Source organism: Centruroides sculpturatus, unplaced genomic scaffold, assembly GCF_000671375.1.
Source record: "Centruroides sculpturatus isolate CEXI.00-Female unplaced genomic scaffold, Cexi_2.0 scaffold1065, whole genome shotgun sequence".
Taxonomy (NCBI): domain Eukaryota; kingdom Metazoa; phylum Arthropoda; class Arachnida; order Scorpiones; family Buthidae; genus Centruroides; species Centruroides sculpturatus.
The window spans coordinates 112,482-132,142 of record NW_019385242.1 but is presented as its reverse complement, the minus strand read 5'-3'; the positions used below and the strand labels follow the sequence as shown (position 1 = coordinate 132,142).

The 19,661-nt window shown below is 31.8% G+C and overlaps 1 protein-coding gene across 1 annotated transcript in view; it reads right to left on the bottom strand.

Moving 5' to 3' along the window:
• Nucleotides 1-3,550: 3,550 nt before the first annotated feature.
• Nucleotides 3,551-19,661, bottom strand: part of LOC111636621 (O-acyltransferase like protein-like) — an 88,859-nt gene continuing 72,748 nt past the window's right edge. Inside the window, exons 12-15 of the mRNA XM_023381904.1 lie at nt 16,202-16,325; nt 11,676-11,862; nt 5,485-5,627; nt 3,551-3,808 (exon numbers count right to left, since the gene is read on the bottom strand). Of these exons, the coding sequence (XP_023237672.1) occupies nt 3,617-3,808; nt 5,485-5,627; nt 11,676-11,862; nt 16,202-16,325 (646 nt within the window). The 3' untranslated portion in view covers nt 3,551-3,616. The remainder of the gene's footprint in view (nt 3,809-5,484; nt 5,628-11,675; nt 11,863-16,201; nt 16,326-19,661) is intronic.

Genomic DNA, 19,661 nt, shown 5'->3' with positions numbered 1-19,661 from the left:
CTACTACACGATTTATATTTCAAAAATAATTAAGTTCATTTAGCATTCAAAACTTTCTAATTTTGAAAAACACAAAGTTGCTGATCCACTACAGACAACCGTTTAACTGAAGTGAAATGGGTTTTCCCCTTGCTACGGATGTTGCGCCTAGTTCAGTTCAGCCACAATCCACTACAGTTCGCCTTTATTATCAGTTCGAAATAGAGTGGTTCCATAATACCCGCAGCGTTCCATAATACCACTCTTTCCTCTAATATCATTGTATGACAAAAATTTTATAAAATGTAATTGTATTAATTGTAATAAATAAATATTTTTTAGAAATTGTACTATAATATGTTTATCAAAACTGTTGTGTATTTTTTCTGTATATAAACAAATATATAATATATTCTAATATAATTTTTTATATTGGTTGATTGAAAAAATTATGAAGTTTATTAATTGATAAAAATACTATTTGACGTTTCAGCAAAAAATAAAATATACCCCGAAGTATATCGAATCACTACTACTGTTATTAAGACATACAGCCAGGAAATTAACTAGAAACCTCCATATTCCAAAATAAATATAAGTTACAAGTGTCCATTTAAGGTGAAGAAAAAGTAATTTTTTGGGTAAAATAACCTGAAAACTATTCAGGACTAAAAATACTGAAAAGTTTTGGTTATTAGTAATTAAATTCTGAACTAAGAAATTCTGTGAAAATAATATACAGGTAACCCTGTATAACACACCACTTCTATAGCACAGTTTCACTCTAACACGGTTCAAGAATTGGAACCATCCCCTTATAATACGGTACTATTATAGCACAGATTCACTCTGACACGGTTTGAGAATTGGGTAACACCCTCCTACAACATAAAATGTAATAAATTTTTACATACTAAAGAAATAATAGTTCACGAAAATAATAATTTTCGTGAACTATTAATACTTAAGTATGTAAATTTTATTTTCCTTCTGTATATACACATGGTCCTTCTCGAAACTTGTTTCAATGTTGCCAGATCTCGACGCTTCTGCTTCTGATGTTGCCAGATGTTCTTCCCTTATTCCATACTTGCTTTATTCTTCATAAGTGCTTAGCACCAAATAAGGACATTTATAAAGATCTTTTAACTAAAAGTAAGCAATCTAAAATTACATACTTTTTGCAAAAGCTAAAGCATGGATCTGAAGATAATGCAAAAAAATACTCAGAGAATAAGGATAACTTGCCAAAAAGAAAATGCTCTCGGTTAATATTGCTTTTAGTGATAACGAAGAAAACATTGTTTAATTTATATTATTATGTATCACTTAAGAAAATTTTAATAAAGATATTTATCTTACTTATGAAAATATAATAGCATGTTTTTTTTTTAATTTTTGGAACCTAACCCTCCTTTTCGTACTAGTTCTTTGTATCGTATAACACGGATTCGCATAACACAGCAATTTTTTGGAACGCAACTACCGTGTTATGCGGGGGTTACCTGTATTTTCCTAGGATTGGTTGAATTAGTTGAATGAGTAATACTCTGAATCGAACACAGTAATTTATTTTTTATTTAAGGTTTGGTAATAATGTTCCTCTTTTGCAAGATTTTATTTTTTGAGTAAATTGGAAACTGTAATTAGAAAATTAAAATAATCAAAATCTCTGGTTTGGATAACAAAAGAAATGAAATGATAAAATATTTTTGTACAGAAATATTACTAGATATATTGGATATGTATAATTTCTTTTGGTGTATTTGCTCACAAATCACTTTAAAGATAATTTATAAAAGGAGAAGTAAGTAGATGCCAACTACTAGGGCTGCAATTTGAAAGTTGTAGAAATTCCCACTGTCAATCATCTACTGTCTTTTGTCTGTCTGACTTCTTCCTTAATCTGAAGAACAGTGTAAGAAAAATGAAATTAACGACCACATGTGGAAACGTTAGCATGACAAGCAATTAATTATTGGCTGTATTATTAAGTAATTATTAACTGTAACTTCCGATATAGTCCAGTCTCATATGAATTCTATTTAAATATTTTGCCTTATATAGATTTATATACATGAACAGCATTGTTCTGTTCTGATCAAGACAAACATGATGTATAGGGGCAAGCTGCTACTAAATTGAGGTAGAGAGCATATAATTTAAATCAAATGAATTAAAAATATGATTAAAAATTTCAGCCCGACAGTATGGAATGTCACAACAAATAATTGCTCATTATAGACCAACTTCTTTAATTACGTATTTAAAAGGTTTTTTTCAATTAAATTGAAAATTCCTCTTTGGGTTTAACAAATGAGTTTAATCCTTCTGCAAAGAGCGTTTACAAAATAACCTTCCTGGCAACGTTTGAATTAAAACTGCATATAAGGTGCTATCATGAACAATATTATATTATTAAAAACTATTTGTATTTTTTATTATTATAAAATGGTCAAAAGCTTAATTTTTAAGATATAAACAGGTTTTATAAAAAAAATTTTAAATGCGAATAACGAAAGAAATCGTCATCAAGTCTAACTTTACTCGAGTATGACACACCTCGAGTAAAATTATCTCACCACCTCCATCAAACTTAACCATTAAAATTTTATACAATCAATAACGTCTTTATATACAAATCTACCAGCAAAATTTAACAAATTTTCAACAAAAAGCACAAAAGTTATTAAGCTTCACACAGGGTGAACAAAATCGTGCCCTCCCACACAGATACCTTTCATATATATAGAATAAACCCCCGAATTTTTTGCATTTCTGGACATTTTAAGGTTCTGAATACAGAAATATAAAAAACTTTGAGGGTAATTTTTAACCTTTCGCCACAATTTCCCTCTGTTATATAATATAACAGAAAAAGTAAAAACATTGATGATTACTCTAAATATATCGATGGTTAACATACATTTTTCAATGCTATTCGACTTTCCAATGTTTACTACCTAGTTGTATAAATTGGGGAAAATGGAACAGATTTTGGTCTCAGTATAAAAAGTAACTTAATAGCTATAACAAAACAGGCAACAGTATTCTTGTAAATGAAAACACCTCTATTATCACTAGGAAATAAATGATCAGTAATCTTGCTCTGCATTTAAGATTCTTTTAGCCGATTTTGGCCTATCACACAAACAATAAAACAGCTTATTGCTAAAATAAAAGAATCAATAGTGCCTAACATTTGAGGCTAAATTTAAACTAAATTTACAAGTGAATTTCTTGTCTTCACTCTCCACCCCAGCAAGTGCAATATACGCTTAATTTTTGACTTCTTCTTTACTGAATTAATACAGCGTATTGCTCTTGAAATTAGATCAAACAACGTTACCTCAACCAGTAAGAAAAATACTAATTACGAGAAACTAATTTTAAAAAATCGTCCTTAAACCGATTTACAAGAACACTGACAACTGCCGTTTGTGAAGATTGCAGTATATACACATAGCAACAGCATTGTAACACGTCGCAAACGTATTAAATATGTCTTACAGGTATACAGATATTTAAAAACAGCAATAACATCTTTCATAAAGTAATACTTAATCTTTATTTCGTGTCTTGTACACAAACTTATATGATGAAACATTTACAAAAAGTACAATTCAAAACAATCGTGTTAACATTCCCGAATTGTGTGATCTCTTCCCATTGTTTGAAGTTGCCGTTCGTTCTTCTCATTTTCATTTTCATTTGAATTGCTTTTGAAAAATAAATTCTTAAACATAAAATTAAAAGGAGCTTGAAGAAATACATAGAACAGAAAGGAAAAGATAATCGACAGGAACATCACGAATACATACAGCATCCACTGTAAGGAAGAAAACAGATAATTATTATTAATTATTGTCCCTATAAATGTAGTATTTAACATATACACTAAATTAAACTTAATTTTTCTTCTTTTTTACTATACTTAATATTTAGACTACATCAGATATAAATTATGTAGTTGTAACATATAATTAATACGTTCCTTTTTAAATTATTAAAATAAACTTTATTTAAAATTTTATTACATTTCATCTGTGAAGATTAAATGTAATAAAATGGTTGAAATTATCGCGGCAATCTGATTGATTCGTGTATAATAATCCATGGAAGCCTAAGGCTTCCATGGATCGACTTCGCTTGGCAGAATTAACTGCTAAATGCATGAAAGAAGTTTGGAAGTAGTTTGGGCCAGAGGTATCCAAGGATTTTCAACGAGAAGAGCATATCGCTGTATCGTTAGGTTGACCACCTTTGTCTACCTAATTGCTACCTAATCAATACAATAGAACTAGGAGATGTAGACGAGCAGGTTTCTGATGAGAGCCTTACCAACGACGAACTTCAAGAACTGGCAGAACAAAAAAATAGTAATTTCTGTAATATTAAAAGTCCTTTTAAAAAACACTTTAGGCTTGACATTTCATCTGTGACATATCACAGATGATATGTCAAGCCTAGAGTGGTTTCAAACCTAAAATTTTACAAATTATAGCATTTACAATTCTTTTAAAAAATGCATCTTTATCCTCAAAATTAAACTTTCTACCTTTTTATAATGTTTAATCATATATAATTTATATTTTTCATAAAATCTCACAACATATGACATAACACACAATTCTATTTTAAACATTTACTAGCCAATATTTAAATAAACTAAAAAAAAAGAAAAACTGAATAAAAATTTGTATCCAGTAGATTTAGATTTTTCAAAGAGAATTGTTTAACCAAGGAGACGAAAGTATGCAGCATAATAACTTTTTACCTAATGGAGTGTGTGAAGAAAGTGTTGAAGACTTCAATTGTAAAACCAGAAAAATTATCCAACTCTTTGCTGGAATTTTTATACTCTAAATTATATAATGTGTACATTCATTATTATATAATTCACAGAAGTTTCATTATGGAAGGAATATTTAATGCATAAGTTAATATATTTAAGTACTTTATAAAGGCAGAACTTGACTTTTAAAATTAAGCATAATAATGTAATTGCGAGGGCCAATTTACTTTGAAGTGAAATAAACGTATCATTAAGAAGTAAATATATTCACTAAATTTTTGTAATAGAATCTTTGAAAGCATTTTTAAATTTCCATTTAATCATGCCTCGTATATTGCTGTTGGCATTATGTGGAGGTAGAGAGAAAGAGAGTTGTCAAGAATCGTATCTCAAGTGAAAACTTTTAATTTTTAATTAAATTTTTAATAGATCATAACACACATAATTTGACCTTTGTAAACTATGAGTTTCGAAAATTTTGTGCAAGAAGACTCTTGCCAGAATTTTTCTTTACATTTACTGAATTTATAATACCCGTTTATAGAGTTATGTGCATAGATCGAAACATTGAAAGTAATAAACAAAATATAAAAACTTAAAAACATAAAAAACTTTAAAACAACATAATTGCAGTAAAATATAATTTTTCCTTAATTAAATAATGGTGTTGAGTCAATTTAGTATGATTATTTTATAAATTACTTTCTTACCATTGTGACCATAGAATGATGCAAAGGTTTTCTAAAGCAGACGATAAGATATATCAAGATAAAAGGATGTAACGTGTAAATAAAAGTATTCAGACGATCCAAAATCACAAAGATGTCCATAGAGAGAAAATTTCTTATCCCACCTGTAACATAAAGTAAATTATTAAATCATAACTTTTTAAGCTTTTCCGGTATTTTTATGGTTTTCATTTTCCAAATCTTCAAGTTACCGCAATGAATTGCTTTTTTAAAAATAACATGTCATTCGTTTATCTATGAAAATATTTTATTTTCGACCATTTTCTTTTTTGGTTAGAAAGATCATTATTTCGTCTATCAGGATCCATGTTTTCAATCTTTATTCAACTTTCCTATGTAAAGAAATTTGGCCTCAATTCCTACTTCAGCAATAATAAAACTTATGCTTCCATCTGCTAAAACTTTTGTTAAAGGATACGAAAATTGAAACCTTTTCGTAGATAAACGAATGGTATAAGTTGTTTCTACTTAAAAGTGCTGTTGAATAAGGTGAAACGTAAAGATGCTCAAAATTTTACGAGTAGTTCAGGACAAAATTTTCACCTTACATCAGTGGTCTCTGTTAGAGCTTTCGAAATCTCGTATTTAATATCGCTTATCAGATCTCTGGTACAATTTCCTCTGTCATCATGGAGTTTTATTTGTCGCTTTACTTTGGCAAGGCATTTGTAAAATATACACAGTCAGGAATGTATAGATTAAGGAGTAGTTTTAAAGAAGTTTAATTGCATTAATGGTAAGTTATGATGTAACTTTTTAGGAAAATATTACATTTTCATTGAAATGTTGACTATACGTTTCAAATATTAGTATAAAGTGTTTAGTAAGTATTATAGAGTAGGCCTATTTAACAATTATAGCTATCCGTATTCAGCGTGAATTTATATGTAGTCTACTAATTAAATAAAATTGAAGACAGTCTGCCCAAAAGGGACCACCATTTATTATTTCTGTGTTCCAGACAATACACATTCCAGACATACACATTCAATACAGTCGACCCCCTATAACACTGTTGATAATTCCGTTTTATATGAATTCCATGTTGTACAAGTCACTTAGATTTTACAAATACGTGTGCCAGGCTGTGAACGGCTCACGTATTTGTAAAATCTAAGTGACTCGTACAACATGAAATTTATATAAAATGGAATAATCAATAGTGTTATGGGGAGCCGAATGTACACGAGTAGCCTACAAGGAAAGGTCTGTTGCCAAGAATGTGTATTGTCTGGAACACAGAAATAATAAATGGTGTCCCTTTTGGGCAGATTGTCTTCAATTTTATTTAAAAATAATCTCTATCGGACGAAAATTTAGTCTACTAATGTTAAAGTTCGATTATTTTAAAATATGCATAAGCCTATAATTAAAATGAGTATTTTTCAGCCGATGTTCTACAAAATTGATCATTATCTTGCTAATTGTATTTTGCAGTATATTGTATTTTCAGTTTATAAATATTAATCTAACAAAAAGATATATGTATATGTATATATCACTTATATACTCAACAAAAAAAATTGTTTATTTTTTAATATTTGAAGACAAGTTCGCCCAAATAGGAATCACCATTTTTTTCCTTTTGCGTTCTAGACAGTACATTTCCAGCGACCGACCTTCCTTTCTAGGCTACTATCCGCCAAAAAGTTTTTAAAAAGTCCTTTTATAAAACATAAAAAGATTTCCAATTAAAAACACAAAGATTTTCTAAAATCAGAACTGGTGTTATACTAACGTCTTTCTAGGTTAGTAGCCTAGAAAGGAAGGTCGGTCGCCGGAAATGTACTGTCTAGAACGCAAAAGGAAAAAAATGGTGATCCCTATTTGGGCGAACTTGCCTTCAAATATTAAAAAATAGAAAGAACCATCGGACAAAAAAATTACAAAATTGTATATATTCAAAATAAACATAAACTCTATATTTTATGTAATTCTCTTTGAAGAAATATAAGTATATGCAGACATCGTCATTATTACTACTTAAGTAATTTCAATGGGTAACTGAAAAATCCCTTGTTGTGTAGCTTTCTAATTCACAGTATTTAAGTATTTATAATTTTAATGTACAAGATCTTTATAATAAAGTTCCACTTTGAAATGGCCATAAAAGGAAAACTACTGGACAAAATGTTATGAAACTTGGTATTCTATGTCATGGGATTCTATTTTCCGCTAAAAAAAAAAAAAAACTAGTTCAAAAACTTACCACCAAAATCGTTTCTAAAACGTTTTTAATCTGTTTTTAATCGTTTCTAAAACGTGTTGTAAAGCATGTTGAATGCGGCGTCTAGCATTTTCTGAAAGCAAATTAAATCGCATTATCATGTTCTTAACAGTCGCTCTTCGCATAGCACGAGGAATATTGTTAAACGGAATAAGACATGAAGATATCGGTTGTAAATGAAAATGAACAATTTTCATTTCCAACCGATATCTTCATGTCTTATTTCGTTTAACAATATGCATACAGCGCCATTCCCCGCTGGTGGAGAGTTTTGGAATTATTGTTGAAGGAAAATAAAATCCCATAATTTCCTGTAAACTATTACCTGTTTGATAATATTTTGTCCAGTAGTTTTTCTTTTATGGCCATTTCAACGTGAAGCTTTAATTGTGAAAACCCTGCATATCGTTTATATTACACAAATAAATTATTATTATTGTATTATTAGTACAAAAGATATATGTAACTCTAACAGAACAGGCTTTTTTGATGTGGCAAGAAGAGTTCTGCAAATCTCCATAACTCTATAAAAGCCTCATTTTTGTCTTTGCAACGTAAATAACAATTTGATGATATTATGTATGCCGACTTTAAAAGATGGAAAGAAGATGAAGAGAGAAAGATAAAATTAAGTTATGAAAACACGGAAAACAGGCTACAAGAAAAACTGGTGAAATGTATGGTGAAGTGATGAAGTGGCAAGACAAAGACAAGCCCGTATGCCAAGACAAGCCCGTATGCCAAGACAAACGGGCTTAAAAACTTTAAAATTTCAAGGTTCAGCCAAAATTGATACCAGCAGCTCTTCCATGATGAAAGTAACACTTCTAGATGGAAAAGTTTCTGATAATTATATTTCAAAACACGATTTTCATGTTCTGAAATATAATTAACAGAAACTTTTTCATCCAGACTTGAATACAACATGAACATATGAGATGATTTATGCCTGATAAAATTTCAATTACAGGCAACTACTTTGTATTACTAACTTCATTTTATATAGTAATGTACAGCAGTAATAAATATATTATTTATTATTTTAGGTCGGCTGAATAAAGTCGTGAGTGAAGATAGAATTCTAGATGATGTTAGAAACTGTATAAATGCAGAAAGTGGTTGAGAAATGTTATTAGATAAAAAAAAATTCAAATTATAACAAGAAACTTTAAGATAAAAAATTAATGAAATTATAAAAAGTCACAGAGTTTAAATATAAACGATAATATGATAAATGTAATATCAGAGTATGGATAACATGGATATTAATTTTAGGTATTAGATGGGTTGAAATTTTCAGTAGACGACAATACTGCAATTCTTAAGAACCTAAACAATACATTAGAATATGTGTAATACAAAATATATGTGGTAGTAGGTCATCCTAATCAAATTTCTGAAGTCAATATTAAAAAGCAAATCACAAAATAGACAAAAGTCCACAAAAGTCAAAATACAGTGGGTGATCGGTTAACGAACAAATCGGATAACGAACACTTTCGCGAAAGATTTTTACGATCGGACAACGAACACATGTTCGGATAACGAACACTTAACTGAACAAACACAAAAAGAAGAGACGTAAAATAACGAATACCGATTGGTCTTCCTTTGTCTTCAGGCAACAATTCAAAACTTTTCGGAGCGCGGGAGACGTAGACATCGACGTTCTACCCAGTATATACTGATAAGATAGTATTCTCCCGAACTTTGAAACTCTCCCTTGTAATTCCAGCTTTTTATATTTCTGACAGAAACAATTCTTTTACATTTTCTTATGAAAATGCGGATTTATGCCGATATCTGCTATTAAAGATCTTTTAAAGAAGTGGGAGGACGTTGTTCTGACAGAACAACGGTCTTAAAATGGCATCCAAACCAGGTTGAGGTTAATAGGCCTAGGGTTCTCTACAATTACAATGCTATTAATTACTTCTGAAAAATCATAAAGAAGACAGAAAAGCAATCGACATTGGACAGATTCTTTAATTAATTAATTAACCCCCACAAACGGAAAAAACATGACTAATAAAAATGCAAGACCGTGTATATATGTATTATTACTATTATATATAAATAAACGTAATAAGAAAGTAAAGTCTATATTTTTTTATTTTTTGGAGGTCTCCAGAACGAATTAATCAAATTCCCATAGAAACCTATGGTAAATCGATAATCGGTTAACGAACAATTCGGATAACGAACAAAGTCTTGGAACGGATTATGTTCGTTAACCGATCACCCACTGTATCTATGGCACTTGAAAAAGCAAATGCTCTAAAGTCAGCAAATATTAAGTAAGCATAGTTTTGTAGACTTTGATCATTCTTACAATAAACAGAATCTAAAGCAGTAGTGGTCTGATTATTTTTATATAAATTTCAGTTAACTGCAACTCTGTGTATTTATAAATCTAAGTGTCCACATTATGAAAGTATAGTGAACATTTAATGATATTTATTACTGGGATTTCATTGAAATTCTTCTACTGTAACATTTATTTTATAAACGATTTCAATTAGCATCATTAACTTTAAACTGAAATTAACAGGAAAATAACTAATTGCGCCAATACAAAAATTAGTCAAAAACGTTTTTCTCGAAATTTTCAATTCCTGCTAGTATGATAGGAGAAAGAAAGTTAAAAAAAATTCTATTGACTAAAACGTTCAATAGATAGAGTGAGAGTAAGGTGCTAATGTGTTCTCCTAAAAATCGTCCACTGGTAAAATTTCGATTTGCTATCACTTTGAAAGATGGACAAATATAAGCAAACGGAAAGAAAACTGATGACAAAACTTACCTTGAAAAAACAATACAAATGAGGTAGCGAAGCTCAGAGACCTACATTTGTGAGGTTACATAACCATTTTTAAATGAGGCCCAAATTAAAACTTGCAAACATGCAATCACCCCTGCACAATCGCCAGGGAGACAGAGGGTCTTACTACACTTCTGTCTCTTGTATCAACAACATTTTCACAATACTTTTGAAGATTTAAAAAGCAGTTAAAGCTCAAATTTATCTTCTTTCAATTTCAGAAATGGCAATACATTCATATAAGATATTTTATGAAGTATAAAAAAGGAACCATTAATTTAATGGATAAAACAACTATAAATCTGTAGCTGATTGTGAGTTTCCTCAAGAATAACGGACAAGCTATGTAAAGGTTTCGTGTTATATTCAGGGAAATATTAGTCAGATTCCCAAAGAAAGTTCTCTCAAAAAGCAATATTGACATATTTCCCATATGTTATATAACAATTTTCTATCAAACCTTCTTGCGATCTTTAAAATACATACGTATCAATAAAAGACCTTTATCTGCTGGTTTACAAGAGAAACAATTTTTCCATTGACACATAAGGCACTAAAACAATCAACATTAATAAGCAAGTAAACCAGGCCAGCAAGTAAACAGTAAAAAGCGATATAAATTATAGCCTACAAAAGAGCACATTATGAAATGTAAAGTTTTGATACACTTTTTACATGTAGATATTTTAAATATAATTAAAGTTTAGGAATGGTTTATAGTTTGCTCCAAATTAATGGGGACCAGTCCGTTAATAATGAGGCAACCAGTGACCTTTATCAAAATTTACGGGTTTTCATCTACTCGGTCATTGATTGGCGATTAAGTTAGAAAACAAAAAATGTTTAAGAATTATTTGACTTATATACGTCGGATATTGGATCCCCAATTCCCCATCAGAGAGAATCCGCGATAGACTACAAGAAAGGTTTGTGAAGTCTTGTAGAGTGAAGTTATAAAAAAAAATTCAATGCAAACAATATAATGTTTTCCACAACATTAAAATGTTTGTGATTATTTAGTTGCATTTCAATTATAGTCGTGTTATTTATATTGAGCTTTCCTGTTATTATGTATAGAACTATTGAATTTGAAATATTACTTACCTCCGTATCCTTTAGTGAAAGCAATGCACATCCATATTTGCCCAATTATCCAGGCATACGGAGCTAAAATTGTGAAGAATACAATTATATTTCTATCCGGTGATAAGTCAGTCATATATCCGTGTAATCCGTATACTGAGAGTAACATCAATACAATTGAACACACCCAGAATGTAAAACGAGTTACCTAACACAAAAAGTGAAATATATATTTGAGTGATTATACATTAACTTATGTTTAAGTTTATTTTTATTTCATAATAAAATACAGGGTTATCATAATTAAGGAGTAGGTGTTGAGTCATCTCTGCAGGATTGAATAAATTTCGTTTTCATATCGTTTCTAATATACGATTTCTATTTTCGTAAACATATTTTAGTAAAATTCTGTCACTGAAGCGAAATGTAGCATTATTGTATCCTTAATTAACGACAATATTACGTTCGTCTTCTAACGAATTTCGCACGCTAGAAAGCAAAGTAATTAGAGATATGGCTCTATGCATCTTTTATTTTCACGCTACAGCGTGAAAATAAAAGATGCATAGAGCCATATCTCTTGCATTCGCTTGCATTCGCTGTACAGCACACATAACTACGGAACACAATTAATCTAGGTCCACTTATAGCACATGTAAAATTTTCTTATAGTTAGAAGGGAACAACGCTTTGATAAACGAAATTTTCAACTGAAATTTGTAGTAATTTAAATCTGGAGATGTGAAGACAGTGACACTGGAAATAATCGGCTAATTCCTCCCTCATTCGAAAAACGGTCTGGCAACAAGTCTTGTGATTTGTGGACAAGGATGCACTATCTTTCTTAAAGACTAAAGTGCTCAACAACGTCTCCATGGCACTGTTACAATGACAAAGTGTTATTGGATTTTTTCCAGATACCGGACATTATATTTTGTAAAAACAAAAGTTTGGCAGCACTTTCATGTTTCGTGATGATTCCTGAAGCCACGTGAAAATGTCATATGTTGTTATACTCGTGCGTTTTCATTTATGTTTTGTGTAGTTGAAAATTTGATATTTTAGAACGATTACTGTTATAAAGATAGACTAATTGCTATAACAAGTGTCACATGAAGTTTTTACGTATGTTTACAAATGGGAATAATGTGAGAGGCGAATCACACCTGTGACTAATTTATAATTCAATTAAAAAGTTAAATTTTTGACGAGAAATATTTTATGATTTTGGTGAGAAAATTATATTTTCTAAAACGAAAGAAATGGGTAAAAGTCACTTCCTTCAACGGAAGATTGACATCCATTTTTTTCCCTTATCTACTAAAAATCTTAGTTACCCTTGGAATTGTCAACCCCTCAGTAATTCCCCTTTTCCCTGTTCACATGGAAAAATACGAAATGCTGATTGGAGAAAATTCATATATAGAAAGGGACAGAATTTTTCATGATTCGAGGAGTACGCCGAAAGATCCAGAAGAGGACAGACGTATTCCATATCATCTCCTAAAGGCCAACGCCCAAAGTCGAATCCAGAATGAATCTACAAAATGAGTTTAAGTCAGTAAATAAAGAAGAAATTATTTAAATATGCGCCGTTCAAGAATTAATCATAAAAAACTGAGGTATAAATTGAAAAAACAGAAAAAGATAAAGATAATTCGAGGTAGTATGGTTTATGATAAAAATTGTGAGCTCTCTCTCTCGAAACAGCTTTATTCGAAGCTCTCTCAGAAATCGCTTATTTCAAATATTCCATTTATATAATTTTGTTTATTTTTGTTCATTAAATTTTTGTTTATATTTGTTAAAAAAATGTCTCTTCGATATCTGAATCAAACGAAAAGTTCAACTCCGTATCCTCTCCACACGCGTGTTAATCCGCGTATTTAAAAAAATAACTGGTGTCATTGTCCTGACGTTGGATAGAGACTTTGCCGTCTATATGCTATCTTATATTAAAAGTCCTCGTAGAAAAAGTTGAGAGATCGAATCTTGCGATTTTGTGCCGATTAAGTGGTACACCTTCTACAGATTGTACCCCCAGCTTATTTCACAGTAATAATGTGTTTTATGCTATTTATTCACCCTATAAACAAATTTACATCAGGCAGCATCTTTGTTTCCGAAGGTGGAAAGAATCAAACAACGATTTAGGGCAACCGAGGATACTTTGTTGGGCAATCATGGACAGCTTTATACTGTCTGAAATTTCCCAGTGTTCACTATATGTGTTATTTACTCGTTATTTTTTAATACTTTACAGTTTCCAATTGCAATTTTCTAAATTTGCTCCTGACCATTGCATCCTAAACTTAGTGATTTAATATTTGATACATTCATTTCCTTTATTGTAAACTAGCAGGTGGGCCCGGCGTTGCTCGGGAAAAAGTAACGATAACTAAGATTAAGATTATTATGTTACAGTCAACCTTACCCGTTTTCACAGAATGCAAGAATTGGGTCCTCTTGTTTCCAGACTAATTAGAAAATTTTTAAATGGGTCTAAAAATATGTTCGATTTCCCGCAAAAACGAAAAAAACTGCATCTGCGTATCGCACGTCGCTTTCTGTTAACAACTCCATTGTTACTTAAAACTTTTATTGTTACTTAACACTTCCATTGTTACTTAGCACTTCCATTGTTGATGGAAGTGTTAAGCCTTAATCCTGTCCCTCTCCCCCGTGGGGAGGAATTTCGAAAAATCCCTTCTTAGTGTGCGTTCTTCTAACGTACCCTAACTGTGTACCAAATTTCAACTTTCAACTCCTAACCGTCTGGGCTCTGCGCTTATTATTATTATTATTATTATTATTATTATCAACCCGTCTCGATTATATATTATATTGACTATTATATCTCAATTTCTAACATATATAACTGAAATATACATTATACTTGATGTGTTTATTTCTTTCCTCTACATTTGGCCACTTTGTAGCCGTACAACTTTGTCTCAGCTTGCATTTACGCCATGAAACAGAATAAAATCAGACACTGTAAAATTATTTAGCTTTTTTAACTTCGTATACTTTATAGTAACAAACATACTGGATTATGGATTAATATAAAAGGTCTGTTTTATCTAAAGTCTTGCACCGAAAACATCTGTGTCAACGATCCCTCCAGTCTTCCTCATGTAGGCTACTTCGTATAACTTTGGTTCAGATAAGTCCATAGATTTTTCTACAGAGAGAGATGAGCACCTATGCTTCAAGTATGATCGCCTTGTATTTTATATAATTTGAATAAAGCCGCGCATTTGTTAGTGTTTAATTAAACTCTTATAAAACATTGAAAGTATATTTTGTAACAAAAAAGTATAGTTTTGGTACAAAATATATTACAAACGTCAGATAACTGAAATATTTTTAGTCGAAATCTTAAATAATAATATGCTATTATTCTAAATCAGTTGTTTCTTTGTTTAAAATATACTTAAAATTGACATACTTTTGGCCATGCGACATTTTTGTACCAAGATTCACAAAATCAAATGCAACAAAACCCCCCCAGATGATTAATCAGTCAAGCAACAACGTTCTTTAGATGACCAGATACAGTCGACCCCTCTATAACACGGGTTCCTATAGTTCGGATTCCTATATCACGGCGAAAAAATTGCGAAAGTATTCGTAAAAGCATGCTAAAAAACTCCTATAATTCGGTAAAACGTCATCGCCGACTCGTGTCGCGACAGGATTGCACAAACCGTTGAGTTTAAACGAGCACTGGACCTACCAAAAACCATTTCTTATTTAACGTCCATAAAAATTGTATTTATATTAATGATGTCTCCAATGTTCAGCAAATTTTTCGCAAAAAAAATAATTTATCAAGAAGCACGCGAGCGCCATTCGATGACAATCTCCACGACGAAAACAAGCTTAAGCAACGGCGTAGTCGAACGGTGCACACTCGGTAAGTAATCCTACAATTTTTTGTTTATAGCATAGTTTATATGGATTATTCCCAAAAAATTATACGTATTTTGGAAATGTTTAGTCGAATTAGTCTAGAATCGATTAATTTTATGGAAGAAGACCTTCAAATAGTCGTAGTCCGTAAACTGCATTCGAGCCGGGCTGTGATTGGCTGGACTGCTAGAAGCTGCATTCATAAAACTCAGAACGTATCTATCGTGTTATAGGGGGTCGACCGTATTTGGGAACAGAGTGTTTATTCCTTAGACCTCATTGCTTTTATTCCAGCTTAAGCCGAATTTAAAGCATATACTAGAATACAGAGTGCTCAAAATTCAATTTACTGAGATACATGTTCACATTATTTCAATAATCCGTTAAAACCAGTTACGAATAGTGCCCGTTATTTGTTTTTAAAACATCTTAAAGTATATTTCAGTTAAGTGTCTTCTTTACGAATTGCTTCCGAATTCAAGAAATAAAATATCTTCTAATATAAATATATCTTCATTATATGTAAATCAGCATAATAAGTAAAGTTCTCATGTTTCCACGAACCATTTTTAAATATATAAAATAACTATTATTACTATAATCTAGTTAATGGCAGATGAAAATACACTTACCTTTCCGAAATTCATAACTTTTCTTTCAGATAAAATAAATCCAGTCAGCAACCCCATAAAATAACTACTTAGGTGATAGGAGTATGGTTTAATATAGAGGTTATTAAACAAGTTTGTAAATGCCCTGAAATTAAAATATCATAAATGTTAGAAATTAACATAAGTCGGTTAACTGACTTTGCTGCCAACCTATATTACAAGCAACGAGCTATACTACATACAGTGGCTCAAGAGACGTCATGTTTTACCAGAATTTCGTGCACCTCCGACATTTTCCTTTTAGTCAAGTAGGCATGGCATTTGTGTTTTGTACAGGCAATCAGCTGGAATATTCTAACTCGTTTATAGTACCCATGGTTGCTACCAACAGCACTGTAACCATTTTTCACACTCACTCTATGTCGTAGTATATTCTAGTTCATTCATTAGAAGTACAGAATATATTTTATACTTTTAGAATATAAAATTTTATCACGAAGACTGTATTAGTGTTTTTCTGTGACATAATAATAATAAGTTTATCATCTGTACTTACTACACCATCACAAGACTCGAAACAAACATGACAGCATACAGACTCTATGGTGTAGTTGTTCTACACCATAGATTCACACAACAATATCCTCACCTCACTGTCACCGAACAAAGGGTTGTCAAGAAAAAAACAATTATACACAACAATATTATCCCACAAACAACACTTGAACTTATCAAAAAACACGTTGTTGATCAAATACATCAACAGACAGAAACATTTAACATTATTCATGAAGATCACGTAATCTGTCAGGATAATCCAGCAACAAGCATTGATAATAGCATACATGCAACAACTACAACTAATGATACTACAGGCACTTCCTCATCCATCACTGGTAACATAGACATAAAATTAGTTAATACACTCTCACTTATATTAAAGGAAACACTCACTAAATATACACGCACAGATCCCACAGAAAGATCACGAATACAGAAAATTAACACGTCAAATAAAGTAGAAAAAACATTAAATTATATAAACACTCACTTACTATCAAACTACATTCATTCAATTTCTACACTCTCAGATATTCATACATTAGTTTATGCTGGGGCAGTCACAGTAGTAACACACCATGGTCTGAAAATACAATCACAGACAGACACACACAAAACACAATTCTATCACAAGCCTGCTTGGCAGAGAAAAATAGAAAAACAAATACATGATATTAGACAGCAATTAGGCAGGCTAACACAATACACTGAAAACAACATAACACCAAAATTAAAGAAACAACTCCAAAACATTTCCAATAAAATCAAAACACGCGCAAAACATGAACATCACAACACACACATTACAGAATACATCGATACACTAAAACAAAAACTCGCAGCCAAAGCACGTAGACTCAAACTATACAAAACATGTACACTATGAAAACAACAAAATAAATTATTTACAAACAATGAAAAGCTCTTTTACAGACAAATCAGTACCAAAACAAACACTGATACACAGCACAGTGGCACACCAACAGAAGAAGAACTCACAACTTATTGGTCTTCTCTTTGGTCCAATGCTGTTACACACAATGCTGATACAGGCTGGATCGAGGAGGAGAACAGAAACTTGCACAACATACCAACTATGCCCTGTGCTGAAAGAAACGTTCACGACATCCGCTACGCTGTTAACAGAACACACAATTGGAAGACACCTGGTGTAGACAACATTTACAATTTCTGGTACAAAAAGTTTACATCACCATGTAAAGGAGTCAATGTCCGACCGTTATTTTTTGTTTCGGGGCGTTATTTTTATTTAATTATTTTCTGTTCGGGGTACTTTTTTAGTTAAGGACAAACTCCTAAGCACCAGTGACCATGAAAAAAATAGCAACCTTGGTTTGCATCAGGGCCTGATCCTATAACGACAACTTATGTAACTTAAGACAGTGCGGAGCTGCACTCGAGGTAGAATAAAAGCCGGCACATCCACGACAGAGGTAGGTAGCTTCAAATGACCACTGTGGTAGAGACGTCGGTGATAAATTTGAGGAAATCGTATCTTTTTGCTGAAAAATCTTTTGAGGTGGAGATAAAAGTTTAGTTGATTTGGATATTATAAGTATAATTGTTTTGATCATTGATTTTTGTTGTTACTTTCAATTATTCAATTATTTAACTTGCTGTTTGGACAGATATTGACAAAAAACAACGCATTACTGTTGTTTTTGGTCAATATAATAAAACTTATATTTATTGTAAATTAGTATCTGTGGTGGCAATTGATTTTTTATTTGGAAAGTCCAGGCCTGGTACTTGAACCCTACTATTATGTAACCACTTTGTTTTCGTAAACGGTGCGTTACAACTGCACCAGAAACTAGTTAAACATCTAACACACATCATCATCAACCCACGAAACATGCCAAATTTTCTTACTCAGGGCATCACCTACATGAAACCTAAAAACACTACCACCATAGACCCCACACAATACAAACCAATTACTTGTCTTTCAACACTCTACAAATTATTGACAGCATGTGTCGCAAACCAAATATACAGACATGTTAAAGAACACGACATTCTTACAGAACAACAAAAAGCTTGCAGTAGAAATCACAGGGGATGCAAAGAACACTTACTCATAGATCCAGTCATTCTATGGCAAGCACACAAACAACACAGAAACATACACATGGCATATATAGACTACAGAAAAGCATTTGACAATGTTCCACACAGTCAGCTGCTACATATTGTACATGTGTACAAAATACATCCATTACTCATTGCATTTTCCAAAACACTATGCAGCACTGAAGAACAACACTACATCTCAAGGTTAGTAACACTTCCATACAAACAAACCTAATATTCATTAGGCGAGGAATTTTTGAACGAGATTTTTTGAGTCCTCTCTGGTACTGCCTAGCCCTGAACCCATTATCCAACATGTTATACAACACGCAATATGGCTACAATATCAGACATGAAATAACAACACAGTTTACACTGTCACATCTTATGTACATAGACGACACAAAACTTTAGGCATCCACACAAAAACAACTTCAGCAGCTCCTTCAAATTGTGGGGGCCGAGGGGGGGAGAAATTTAAAAAAGTTTACGAACGATAATAGTTGATATGTATCGTCATCGTCTCCCTTGCCGTTTGGATTGCCGAGCGGTAACAATCAACGACATGTGGAAGCAGTTGAGTCAGAGATAGATGCTTCGTTTACCAACAACACAACCGTTTATTAAACACGAAAGAAGCTTACAAGATTTCCGCGATCTTGGAAGTTCTGTGGCAGTTGCAGCCTCTGGGTCTTCCTCTCCTTTCCAAGATAGTCCCATTTTGAAGTAGTGTCCCTTGTTCGCGAATGAACCATTCCATCACGTCTCGATGACTCCGGGACGATGCGGTCGACTTCCGTTGATGGAAAGATGTCGATCCGAGGTC